Source organism: Elgaria multicarinata, chromosome 2 (genome assembly GCF_023053635.1).
Source record: "Elgaria multicarinata webbii isolate HBS135686 ecotype San Diego chromosome 2, rElgMul1.1.pri, whole genome shotgun sequence".
In the NCBI taxonomy this organism is placed as follows: Eukaryota; Metazoa; Chordata; class Lepidosauria; order Squamata; family Anguidae; genus Elgaria; species Elgaria multicarinata.
This window is the reverse complement of record NC_086172.1, coordinates 113,932,489-113,946,259: the sequence shown is the minus strand read 5'-3', so window position 1 is coordinate 113,946,259 and position 13,771 is coordinate 113,932,489. Positions and strand designations below refer to the sequence as shown.

The following is a 13,771-nucleotide window of genomic DNA, read 5'->3' as shown; positions in this document are numbered from 1 at the left end:
CATACTGCACCATTTTCTAATTACCATATCAGGCACCTTGGCTTTGAATGTCACAACAAGCAAATAAGATCTAAGCTTAAAATTGTTTATGCGGTCCCAGAGATTCACCTAAGTATAGGTTTACTCAGTTCCACAATCTTCTTTGCTTTAGCTTTTAGGGATGTTTTCTAAGAAAGCCGCTCCCCACATTTAACGTTTTGAAAAGTAAAGATGTCACGTTGAGCTTAGAAGGAAAATGCAATGCAGTGCTCTGCTTTATTGTCATTTTTGTTCAGGATGGAGTCTGCACTGCTGCTAAAAGGTGGCTTTTTAAAGCAAAAGTATAAATACAACAGCTTGGATCCAGAATTGCCCTTCTGCAAAGAGAAGGGCTCCTTCTGTGAACAAAAGGGACAGATATCCTGCAGAGGCTCCCGCTAAAGGAAGTAGAGGGGAGGGAAGCAATTTTGCACTAAAATGGATTCCTAACCACAGTTCTTTCCCTGCAAAATCCACACTGATCCTTTTTGTGATAACAATCGTTTCATATTTACTGCTCCATAGAGTAAAAAGCTAAACTGAGATGACCAACAGACAGCATAGCATCAGAGTATCTAATAGTAATGTGCAAGTGGTAGAAGACTGCATATTTTCCCAAGAGTTTAAAATTTGATTGTCACCCATTTAGGGAAAAGACAATGAGCAAGTTATGAACAATTCCCCTTCAAGCAAAGTCGGTTTTCCCCAGCCTTTAGAACGAGAAGGGAAAAGGTGCACCACAGAAAAGATTTTGCCTAGGGATTAGAGACCACTTAATTTTTTCTTAATTCCACGTCTGAGACTATTGAGTCACACCAACTTGTAATGCTTGCTTTAAAAATATGGGGGGGATCTCTCTCCCCCCCCCCCCCGCCCCACATAGTTCCTTTAGGCCTTAATTTTGAATCTAAGCCATAGAACAACTCCCACCTGGCCAATGCTTTTCCCTTTCCACCCCCTATGGTATAGGGAGGGAGGGTTGAGTTTCTATACCCCCCCACCTCTCATCACTCCTCCCAGCCTGGTGTCTGAAATGTCGGTAAATATAATTTACCCAGGCCTCTAACTACAATTGGTGTCTTTAGGAAAGCTACACTTCCCAGTGCTCCAGACACTTGGGCGGACGTAGGGGGGGGGGATATAGAAACTCACCCCTCCCTCCCTATACCATAGGGGGTGGAAAGGGAAGAGAGAATGAGATGCAGAAGCTGCCAGAGCTAGAGTCAACAGGTAAGGGGGAGTGAGGTCATGGCTGGGAGGGTGGAGGTGTGACAACCAAATTTTAAACTCTTGGGAAAAGAACTTTTCTAAGCATTCCTCAGTGCTGTTTGTAATTGCTGATACCGAACCAAGTCTGGGTGAACATGGCTATTTCTATTAGGGGTTATCGCAGGGCCGGTGTCAGACTATTTGTGCCCTAGGCAAGGCAAGCTACTTGCACACACACACCCCAAAATTGCCAACTTCGATTCAGCTATTCAAGAAGAGTTTGAACTATTAGATTTTCCTTTTATTATGTTTTTTGTCCTAAAACAGCTAATTCGTATAAAACCGTGACCCTTAAAGGGCAGTACTGCGCCCCTCTGAGGTCTGCACCCTGGGTGGCTGCCTAGTTGACCTAATGGTAGCGCCGGCCCTGGGGTTATGAAGTAAATTGTGAAGTCCCTCTGTTGTGCCTTTGCACACAAAAGTTCCAACCAGCAACATTCCTCCCACACAGCGAGTCTCCCTCCGGTACTTTAAAAACCTGCACAGTGAGGTTGACAGACGGCATTCCAGACAAGAGGTCTTTTGCTACTGTCTTTTGAGGAGCGAATGGAAGATATCCCTGCAGTCGTCACTGTACTGCGCATAACTTTCCCTCCTGGGCTTTCTGCAGAAAATTCATATCGGCGTCATTGTTCATGCGAAGAATTGTTGCTGCCGGAGCTGCAGAGCTCTGCATTCTATCACTGAGAAAGCTGAATTCTGGCAATGAATGATCAAATGGCTGATATAATGGGGAGCAGGTCAGGAGAGGAAATGTTACGATGAATGGCTCTTAAATGCGGAACCAGCCACCTGCATTGCTGATGCCAAAGTAGGGGCATATTCCTAGCAAATGGATTAGAACTGGAGGCAGTGGCAGAAACCATCCTTCTCCTTAACTCCTATACATATGGAAAGGACATATCTATTCCAGGGCGTGTACTGCTTAGGGTCCAAACCCCACAAAGCCTGTAAGATGTTGCACAAAAGGGCCTGTCCAACCTTTGCCCATCCTCATCAGGCCACTCTGCAATACAGCAGTAGCACAAGTGTATGTCTATGTGTATGCTGGGGGAGAGCTTAGTATAGTCGCATTGTTGCCTGAACTGAGATTGAGTTTTAGGGCTAAACTACCCTTTAGCATCATTTACACTAAAAAGAAAGTATACTTAAGCTGGTCACTCTTATTCTGAAAAAAAGGGGGGGGGCTCAATCCACAATATGCTCCTGATTCTGCGCTGTTTTCCTGCTGGAAATCCCACCTCAACTGCAGGAAACAGCACCTTCAGAAGCAAATAGTGGCAGGGGTAGGAAACAGATTCAGGCCCTCATCCAGATCAGCCTCCTGTACAGCGGCTTTTCCTTCAAAATAAAAGTAGCATGCTTTTTAAAAGCACAAATGGCATGTGCAGCTTGATCGTTAACACCAAATGTTTATTACCACTTACCGGGACCCTTAGCAGACCAGGTCACACAATCAGTGTGGTTGTTGCAGTTAGGGATGTTGCGGGCACATCTTTACTCTTGCATAAATGGGGTCTTTACAGCTGTCATTTACACAACAAGGGGAAATGCGCAATTTCAGGAACAAGGGTGGAGGGCTGCCATCAGGCCTTGCTGAGCCTCAAAAGAAGCTCACATGGCCCAACGGGAGGGGGTGGATGGCGGTGGCGGGGCGAGCATCTGACAGATTGGACACGGGTGAGTATACCCATCCCTAGACTTGCTGTGGAATATAGAAAGCTTACGAGAAATGCAAGGTAGTAGAAACTCTATGGACATAGAGGAATAGGAGAGAGAGAAAGGAAAGGAAACTTCCAACTTAAGAAACCAGGCCCCCATATTTATGGCAGTGCTTTGATGCCACAAGGCGCTTTGCTCCTGCACTTGCGTTCCTTCCCAACATCTGCATGGGAAGGAAGGCAAGTGCAAATTTTCCAGCTGGAAAAGTTTTTTAAAAAATGGGTAGAGGGGAGAGGAAAAGGGCCATTCCTCCCCCCTTTTTAAAATTATTATTATTATTATTATTTTAAATTATTATTATCCACAGATACAGATAATAAAAGTAAAAAAAAAAAACGGGGGTGGGAGAGTGGGGAGGAAGAGGGAGGAGCCAGAAAGAGGAGACATGGTTCACCCAGTCCCTCTCCTCACATTCTCCTCTGGCTGCCTTGTTCCTTCCCCGACCCCGTATTATTATTATTATTATTATTATTATTATTATTATTATTATTATATTATTATTATCTGCAGAGCTCCACAGATACAGATAATAAAAAATAAATAAAAGGGGGGGAGGAACAGCCCTGTTTCTCTCCTCCCCTGTTTTTTTTACTTTTACAGAGGTGCGGGGCTGCCCATGGTGACCAATCAGGGGGTGCCATGGGCTCCGCTGCCAAAAAAGTCAGGTTAAGTGCCCGAATTTTTTGGAGCAGAGTTTCTGGAGTTTGCCCCCGGATAGCTTCACAATGGTGGCTGCTTCATGTAGATGACATGCCGCTGCTGCAAAGCCACCCTCATGTAGATGTGCCCCAGGTTCTCCCATACTTTTCAGGTTTTCTGGGTAAAGGCTCTTGTAGCTTCTTGGGTTTATTCATTTCAAATCACATGAAATGAGATGAAGAGAGAGCTGAAAAGATGCATTCTGCTAGCCAGGATCAGATTCCACTTTTCAAAATTAGATTTTGCAATAGCTTCCCATGTATCTCATTTGTTCAAAGGTCTCAACTCATTGCCTCCAACAATCCCTTCCAATGTCGAGCAGCAGCAATAAAAAGCAGCTGGAAAGAGTGTATCTTGAAGGCAATGCATTCCAAAATCCAATAGTGGCTAAGTGGAAGCAGCCAAGCCAGGAGAAAACAGAAGACTGACGGCTTTGTTCCATAGCTCTGTACACTACAGCCATCGTATTCTTTTGCTACTGCCAGACATTCAGCAAATTGTTGCTCTTTGGCTGAAGCAACAAGAGGAAAGAGATCAACAGGTTCAGCTGAGCAGATAGGAGATGAGACGAAAAATAGAGAGCAGGCTAGAACAGGGCACCAAAGTTTTGAAAGGGGGGAGAACTTGCATGGCTTTTGACCCCGTCATTTCACAGAGTCATTTTAGCTGATGGCAGTACGATTTAAACTTCCTTCACTGAGCTAGTCAATTCCGCTATTATATTGAACTCATGTCACTTGAGTAATGTTCAGTCCCCAAACTCTACATCAGATTCTTTTCAATGTGGTCATTTAGATACTAGCCTACAGAAAATGTATAATCCACATGGTGAGCCATGTCAAACAGTTGGCCCCATGGAGAAAGCCAGAAGTGTCATAAGAACATAGGAAGAGCCAAGCTGGATTGGACCAAAGGCTGATATAGGTCAGTATTTATTTTTAATTAATTTAATTTTTTGCACAATGGCCAAACAGATGCCCATGGGAAGCCCACAAGCAGAACATGAGTGCACAGCAGTGTTCCTCAGTAACCACCACTGAGAGGCATACTACTCCATCTCCACACAGTAGCTTAAGATGTGCATGAGTTTTAAGAACGTTAAGCCAAGGCTGGGATTAGTAAAATGGTGTGACAGAATGGTAAGGAGTAAAAGAACTAAACGTATAAAAAGAAGCAACAGAGGTGAATTCTGTTAAGGAAGAACAAATGGATTCGGAGTTTTGGTTTCACAAACCATCCACAGCCACAAACTCATGCAAGATCACAGGCAGAGTAGTGGGAGTATTAACAGTACTGTTAAGTAAGAAGTGTTACAAGAGCAAGGAAATAATACAATTGAAAAGAAGTGACCATGAATGACTCGGATTCAAAACAATTAAAAGAGTACCAATAAAGGGGATGGGGCATAGAAACCTTGTTGGGTTTATGGAAGGGGGAAACACCAGCGGGTTGCAGAAAAAGAAAGCCAATAAACCTACAAGAAAAGGCAGGAGAGGGGCAAAAACGATATTGACACTGGAACTCAAGAACAGATGAAGCAACTTTGTATCCGAAAATGTAGCAAATACCTGCTCCAAAGACACCCACCACAGGAGGAATGGGTAGGGCATCCAGGGTCGTGCCCCCTCCCCCCGCCACCAAAGTGCCATAAGCCAGAGGTTCCCTCAGCATGGTTCTTAACAGTTGCCAGAAACAGTCTAGCTGATGGGTCTGTTCAGACAGCATGCTAAGCCATGGTTAAGCCACTAACCATTTTGCAGCAAATGGTTAGTGAGTGTGTTTAAACTGTGGTTATGTAGCCACCATGGATGAGAATGGTTCACACGACAAGCTAAGTCATGGTTCACATGACACACTAAGCCATAGCGTTCAGCTCAAAATGCTTAACCACCATTGCTTAGGGTGTCATCTGAACAGGGTCAGTGAGAATAGCTTGGTCTTCAATCCTAAATTTCCCCTTTCTTCCAAGCACTGATGCTCAAAGCAAACACAATCCATGTGATACTTGCAGTCTGCAGCTGCCTCAACAATAACAGCTTGCTCATCAGGGATCGAGGTGAGGAATTGTTTACATAGCACCAGAAGTTTCTGACATCTTCATTCAAAATGCATTGAGTTATTTAATATTTACACTAAAACACACTGGATGTTTTTCTTCAAACTGCCAGTAGGTGGAGATATGGCTCAACTCTGGCAGGGATCCTGAAGTCAAAGGAACAACCACAGTGATTGAGGGGTGGGGTGGGGTGTCTAAGGGGCTTAAAGATGTCCCACCCAGTGAGTCCCCTCCAGTAACAGCTAGGAAAAGAAGCACGTCACTTTAAACTTCATACAAAGATCATACAACACTTCATTATTCTATAGCATTAGAGCAACCAGCCCTCAACACATCACATCTTTTTTTCACCCACATCTTTTAAATTATAAACTAGAGAAGTACAGAACTCAAGCCTCTGTGGCTCATTTAGCCTTTGACCACTTCGCAGAAAATATAGGTGCAATCCATCGAAAGCCAAATAGTTTGGTTTAGCTTTTTAACTGTCAAAATAAAATTAAAAAATCTAGTAGCCATTACTTGCAAGGTGCCTTGTAAATGTTCCTATTTAAAAAGGAAAGGGTACCAATAATACTCAATCCTGGCTGCAGCATCACCCCAAGCCCAGAAGCCCTAACCCTTTCCCCTTGAAACTCTTTAAAACCCTTTGATCGCTGTTCCTGCCCTTTACACCTGCACTCTCACCACACACAAAAGCCATCGAGTTATGGCAGATCATCTGGAATTTGAATAAGGGAAAGAGGAGGAAAAAGTTCCTAACTCCTCCACAGTCAAGGCCAATCTCAAAAATTGATCTCTGCTGTGGGGGGTGGAGGTCCCCATCCCCTCTCTCAAAAATACAGTGGCTGCCATAAAGCCTTGGCCCTAGGTGGTGTATGTATGCAGCATTGCCAGGAATCATGAGTTATATAATCCCCATGCTTCCATAGAAGCTGCCATGATACAGTTCACCAGTGACCAGGTACAGTGGCATGCATGAGTTGGAGTACAAGAGGTTGGGGTAATGGGAACGTTGCTAAGTCCCATCACTGGAAGGAAAATAGGGCCTCATTCTGGAGTAGGTCTAAAATTAAAATGGGTTCATTTCTAATGTCCAGCAGAAATTCTTTAGATTAATCCATTTTAGCTGGCATTGATCTGAATCAGAGAGAGAAGAGTCTACCCACAGTTTGCCTCTGCTATCCCAAGCTATTACTGTCACTAAGATTTTCCCATCCTCATTCTTCTACATTCTTCTGGTCTGCAGCAGTTCACAGCCAGTGTCCACATGCCCTTTGAAACTCCTTTCTTGGCTTGGAAGCAGGTATATCTATCGCTATGCTACAGAGGCACACCCTAGTTGTCAGAAGCTACTCCCACAGTTGTATTTGGGCAATACTGCATAAGAAATTTTATTTATTTATTTATTGCATTTATATCCCACCTTTTCTTCCCCCAAGGAACCCAAGGCAGCATGCATAATCCTCCTCCTCCTCTCCATTTTATCCTCACAATAACAACCCTGTGAGGTAGGTTGGGTGGAGAGTCTATGACTGACCCAAAGTCCCCCAGTGAGCTTCCATGGACTAGAACCGGGATCTCCTGATTCCCAGTCCAACACTCTAACCACTACACCACACTGGCTCTGCATTAAATGGTCAGGTTTTCCCCCACAGCCATGATGTTTTAAACTAATAGATGTGCATGTGGGTGTGGAGAGTTTTCAAGCCATTTCCAGTACACTACCAGCTTCCCAAATGCAGCCCCACAGTGGTTTTTCAGTGACATGGCGCCATGAATCTTTGCATGTGCACCTACATGGTGATGAGGGAACACATGCCTTCTAAATCGAAGGCAAATGTGATTATTTTGAGTTCAAGGCCAAAGAGTACATAAAACTGCACTTTATGACACCAACCCCTTGTTTTATTGGCAGACAAGAGCACAACAGGGAGGTTTCACAAGAGTCACATGGCTACCTTTCAAACAAACAATTTCAGCATCAGCCAAGTCCCTGTACACTTTGTCTTATTTTGCTTTTGAGGGAGAAGGGTCAAGATTTTATTAGCTGTGAACAGCAAGCTGTGCAGTGATTATGTTTGCACTGGGAGAGGTATACCGAGTTTACTCAAGACATGCATTTACAGCTGCTCAGATTTTGCACAGCAATTAGATATGGTGTTACCACCATTTTGCTTTTTGAGCAGTTAGGCAGCCTAACCCCCATAAAGGTGGCTCGCCTAAAGACACAGAAAATCTATAGGAAATCAGCCCACATCTCCCAAGCTTGTAGCCTCTTAACAGAGACTGGGGGCTCATTTACACCAAGCAGGATATTCTACTCTGAAAGTGGTATGAAAGCGGTATATAAAAGGCAGGAGCCACACTACTGCTTTATAGCAGTATGGAGGAGGGCTTTCTCCGCTGTGGCACCCCGGCTGTGGAATGAGCTCCCCAGAGAGGTCTGCCTGGCACCTGCAATGTACTCCTTTCGTCACCAGCTGAAGACCTTTTTATTCTCTCCGTATTTTAACATTTAATTTTAACTTAAATTTAACTGTTCTAATTCTGTATTTTAATCTTATATCAATTTCTGCAGCGTGTTTTTATCCTTGTTGTGCTTTTTATACTGTATTTTGTATTTGTGTTTTTAGACTGTTGGTTGTTTTATTATGGTTTTAATTTTTGTGAACCGCCCAGAGAATCGCTATTGGGCGGTATACAAATGTAATAAATAAATAAATAAATAAAGTGCATTGACAACTGTTGGGGTCCATGATACATAACATTTACTACTTTCATAGTGTTATATCCTACTTGGTGTAGATGTGTCATGGGTGACAACAGTTGACGAAAAGACGTCCCCCGCGCCGGCGCCGCCACTACCCAGCTTCCTGCTTCCCGCCTGGGACGATAGCTCGGCGGAGGAGAGAGCGGAAGAAGCTCTCTCTCCCAACGTCTTCAAAAAAAGCTCTCTGAGCTGGCCAGGGAGCAGGAAGCTGGGAAAGACGTCCTCGGCGGCGCCGGCGCTACCCAGCTTCCTGCTCCCCGGCCAGCTTGGAGAGCTTTTTTTGAAGACGTTGGGAGAGAGAGCTTCTTCCGCTCTCTCCTCCGCCTTCTTCCGCCGAGCTATGGTCCCGGGCGGGAAGCAGGAAGCTGGGTAGCGGCGGCGCTGGCGCCGGCGCGGAGGACGTCTTTTCGTCGTTTCTTTTACAGGGAAGTTTCACGATCGTCCTCAGAGTGCACTGGGGTCGAATAGATGCGCTCTGGGGACGACGTGTGGAAGGGCCCCAGAAGTTTCTAACATATAAGACCGATTCTGACCCGCTTGCATTGGCTGCCTATACATTTCCAAGCCCAATTCAAAGTGCTGGTTTCAACCTATAAAGCCTTACACAGCTTGGGACCACAATACTTGACAGAATGCCTCTCCCGACATGAACCTACCCATACACTGCGCTCAACATTTTAGGTCCTCCTCCGAGTGCTTTCTCCAAGGGAAGCTCAGAGGATGGCAACAAGGGAGAGGACCTTTTCAGTGGTGGCCCCCCAATAATGGAATGATCTCCCTGACGAGACTCGCCTGGCGCCAACAAAGTTATCTTTTTGGTGCCAGGTCAAGACGTTTCTCTTCTCCCAAGCAGTTAACAACATATGCTGAGGTTTTTGTTTTGTTTTTTAACTGCCCCCAGAATAATTGTTTTAAATGGATATTGTTGTTTTTATGCTTTTGATGGTTTTAAATGTTTGTATATTTGTTTTTTAATGTCCACTGTTTTTAACTTCTGTAAACTGCCCAGAGAGCTTCAGCTATGGGGCGGTATAAAAATGTAATAAATAAATATGTCCAAAGAGGAATGTGAGTTCAAAGAAAATGTGCTAAACAGAAATACACCAATCAAGATAATACGCCCATATGGCAGCCATATTTTAATGAACCCAATGGGTATAACACGTGAGATATTGGGGAGGGGGACACCTAACTTCTAATTGGTAAATGGGTGGTCATGCCATTTGTGATTGGAAGGTGGTGGTCTCATCACTCACTGGGACCCCCATCTTTGGCCAGCACAAGTGTATAAAAGCACAGGTAGCAAAGGCTGCAAGGCAGATTTTTATTTTTCCTTCTCTTCAACTTCATCTCTGACGTTTGAATTAACAAGCCCAAGGATTTGGGTAACTATGAATCTCGTTATGATTTTAGACTTTGGGACTTAGAATATTTTTCTGAAAGTTGGGGCTTAGAATATATTCCAAGTCTTGGATATTCTCTTTCACTCTGCTTTTATTCTTCACATGCCTAGAGGAACTTAGTAATGCTTCAACATAGCTTTTAGATTCAAATAGTGTGCAAGAGGAAGAATAGGGAGGGTCAACTACTATGTTTTAGTATAGTCGAATGTGTTTTAGTTTAGCTTTAAACCATAAATAGTAAACAGAAGCGGATAAGGTGGAGTCATAACAATGCTAGAAGCTCAAGCTGTTCTCTAATTAGCTAACTTTGTAATACGTGCTTTGGCAACTGCAGTTCTTTTAATTAATCTTATATTTGCATTTCATTCTCTTTTGTTAACACACAAAGAGAGATTCCATATTTATATAGCCACCATGCCACTTGTTTAATTTTGCAATTTTTACAATAAATAGATTCTTATTTACAATCATGTCTGTGGTGGCGCTTGTCAATTGGAATTAAATGTTGGTCTGTTTGGATTAGCACTGGTTACCCACTGGGGTGTTCCGAACCCATTTGGTGTAGGTTCTGAGGTTAAAAAGGACCAAATTTACAAGAGGCAAGTTATCTTAATGGCCAAAGGAAGGTAGAGCAGCTAAACAGATTAGATTCTAGGAATGACTGGTACTTAGAGGATTTTGTTAGTTTCTTTTTTTAATCGGATTTTAACCACCTACAGAAGCAGCTTGCAAAGAGTGAAAGTCTCATTATTACTCAGTATGACTTATTTTCATACACAAAAAAATATGTTTCAAGTTGTATTGTTTAGTATCGGCTCCAGGATGATATAAGCTTTCAATCTCTTTCTTGCATAAAAATGCATGCTGATTAGATCTTCTGTGGGGTGTACAAACAGACAATACTTCTTAAGAGAGTTACAAGTGATATGATAGAGGCATCACTGTTCGTGTTCCCCATTTTCTTTTGTCCCACTGTTCAAACTTCTGTTTGTATTGTAACAATACAAAGACATAACTGGGACGAGAACACACACTTTGGATACTGACTGCCTTTTTAATACAGCCCTCAACATCTGAAACAAAGTTTTGTCTGCCTCTGCCTCAGAAAAAGGGCCTGAGTGTTAAGACATTTCAACATGTTGCCTCTTACCCAGGGCACACGTACTGCCAGGAAAGCAGTGTTCTTCACACAAGCCGAGGTATGGGGAGACCACCAGTTTAACAAGCTCCTCCAGTTGCATGAAGGCCTTACTGGGACCAGAAGGTTCATGGACTCCCTGTAACAACAACAAAAAACACACAGTTCAACAGATACGTCAGGTATGCATACGAACATATACATTTAAGAACATAAGTAGAGCCCTGATGCTGGATCAGACCAAGGGCCCATCTAGTCCAGCGCTCTATTCACACTGCGGCCAACCAGCCATCGGCCAGCGATGAACAAGCAGGACATGATGCAACAGCACCCTCCCACCCATGTTCCCCAGTAACTGGTGCAAATAGGCTTACTGCCTCGAATACTGGAGAAAGCACGCAACTACCAGGGCTAATAGCCATTGATAGCCCTTGCCTCCAGGAATTTATCCAACCCCCTTTTAAAGGGGGCGCAGCGTGGTAAGTGGCAGTTACTGCAGCCTAAACTCTCCCCACGGCCTGAGTTCGATCCCAGCGGAAGCTGGTTCTCCGGCAGCCGGCTCAGGTCGACTCAGCCTTCCATCCTTCCGAGGTCAGTAAAATGAGTACCCAGCTAGCTGGGGGAAAAGTCACCACAACTGGGGAAGGCAATGGCAAACCACCCCGCTACAAAGTCTGCCAAGAAAACGTCAGCGAAAGCAGGCGTCCCTCTAGGCGCCAGCAATGACTCAAGCGCTTGCATGAGAGGTTCCTTTCCTTCCTTTTAAAGCCATCTAAATTGGTGGCCATCACTACATCCTGTGGTAGTGAGTTCCATAATTGAACTATGCGCTGTGTGAAGAAGTACTTCCTTTTATTTGTCCTGGATCACCCACCAATCAGCTTCATGGGATGTCCCCTGGTTCTAGTATTTTGAAAGAGGGAGAAAAATGTCTCCCTATCTACATTATCCATACCAAGCATCATTTTGTACACCTCTATCATATTTCGCCTTAGCCTCCTTTTTCCCAAGCTAAACAATCCCAGTTGATGTAACCTTCCCTCCTAGGGGAGATGCTCCAGCCCCTTAATCATTTTAGTTGCCTTTTTCTGCACTTTTTCCAGCTCCATAATATCTTTTTTTAGGTGTGGTGATCAGAACTGTACACAGTATTCTAAGTGTGGTCGCACCATAGATTTGTATGAAGGCAGTACAATACTGGCACTTTTATTCTCAATTCCTTTTCTTATAACGCCTAACGTGGAGTTTGCCTTCTTTACAGCGGCCGCACACTGGGTGGACATTTTCATTGAGCTGTCCACCACAATCCCAAATCTCTTTCTTGTTTGGTCACCACCAGCTCAGATTCCATTTCCTTTACGATATCTTCAGAAGAAGATATAATTTTGTTTTTGTTTTGCTTTTTAAAAAAATAATGGGAATAAAGAAAAAGGAAGTGTAGCATGTAGGCCATACGTTCAGGGTTTCAGTCAGCCAACTATGACCTCTTCAGGACAGCCTTAAGCAGGCCATTCTAATCTCCCTCCTGTTCTGGTTTTCAATCCTTACTGGACTGTTTGGGGAGGGAGAGGTACCCCCTTACATTAAGGGGGGATTGCATTGGTGCCAACCTCACTTTTCTCCCTCTCTCATAATACTAGAACCTGGTGTCATCCAATTAGGCTGATTGGTGGGAGATTCAGGGCAGATAAAAGGAAGGGATTCTTCACACAGCGCATAGTTAAATTATGAAATTCACTTCCACAAGATGCAGCGTTGGCCACTGATTTGGCTAGCTTTAAAAAAGATTGGACAAATCCATGGAGAAGAAAGCTATCAATGGCTACTACTCCTGATGGCTACGTGCAACCTCTAGCATCAGAGGCAGTATGCTTATGTACCCCAGTTACTGGGGAACATGGGCAGCAGGATGCTGTTGCATTCATGTCCTTCTTGTTAGCTATTGTATGAACAGAATACTGGACTTGATGAACTCTGGTCTGATCCAGCATGGCTCTTCTTATGTTCTCAGAGTTTCCCCAAAGATCACACTACCTCCACCTTGTTTCTCAGTGCCCACATTTTGGCTCTAATCCTGTCAGCACACTATACTCGAGTTCACTGTTAAAGACAGTGATATCTGATTGACCAGTTGGAATATGAAGAATGCTGTATTATTGGGACTTAAGAGGTTGAAGAAGCCTCTTGCTACAAGTCCTTTACTTATCAGTGCTCTCAATGAGTAAAGCTGATCCAACTCAACTCCTAACTAGAATTGAACCATCAGAGCTTCCTCCACTGTTATTCTATTTAATTAAATTAATTTTCATTATTGACATATGCAAACTTTGGGCAGTTTAAAAGTAAAATGAAAATAGTACAAACATTAAAAACACACTATATTAATAATCAACTCTATCAATCATTAAAAACTCCATGACAGTATCACAGTGTCAGAAAAGAGCAAAGTAGAACTTGAATCAGCCATTCCTATTCCTTAAATACTGAAGGTCTTACAGATATACACCTGTTTTCAGTGACCCTATGGGTTCAGAGTGAAGTAGACTTTTCTAGCCAAAGGGTCCCATAAAATGACCCACTACTGAGAATGCCCTAGTGTGTTTGCCAATTGAACCAGGTATGCAGATGTAAGCTAACAGAGCATTCCTAGAAGACTGATAGGATCTCATGGACTGATGCTATGATAATTGTCTCCA

The 13,771-nt window shown here is 43.6% G+C and overlaps 1 protein-coding gene across 1 annotated transcript in view; it reads right to left on the bottom strand.

The window, feature by feature from the left end:
- Positions 1–13,771, bottom strand: part of PRR5L (proline rich 5 like) — a 76,215-nt gene that overhangs the window by 3,587 nt on the left and 58,857 nt on the right. The window contains exon 8 of the mRNA XM_063117427.1: positions 11,088–11,214. Within this exon, the coding sequence (XP_062973497.1) occupies positions 11,088–11,214 (127 nt within the window). The remainder of the gene's footprint in view (positions 1–11,087; positions 11,215–13,771) is intronic.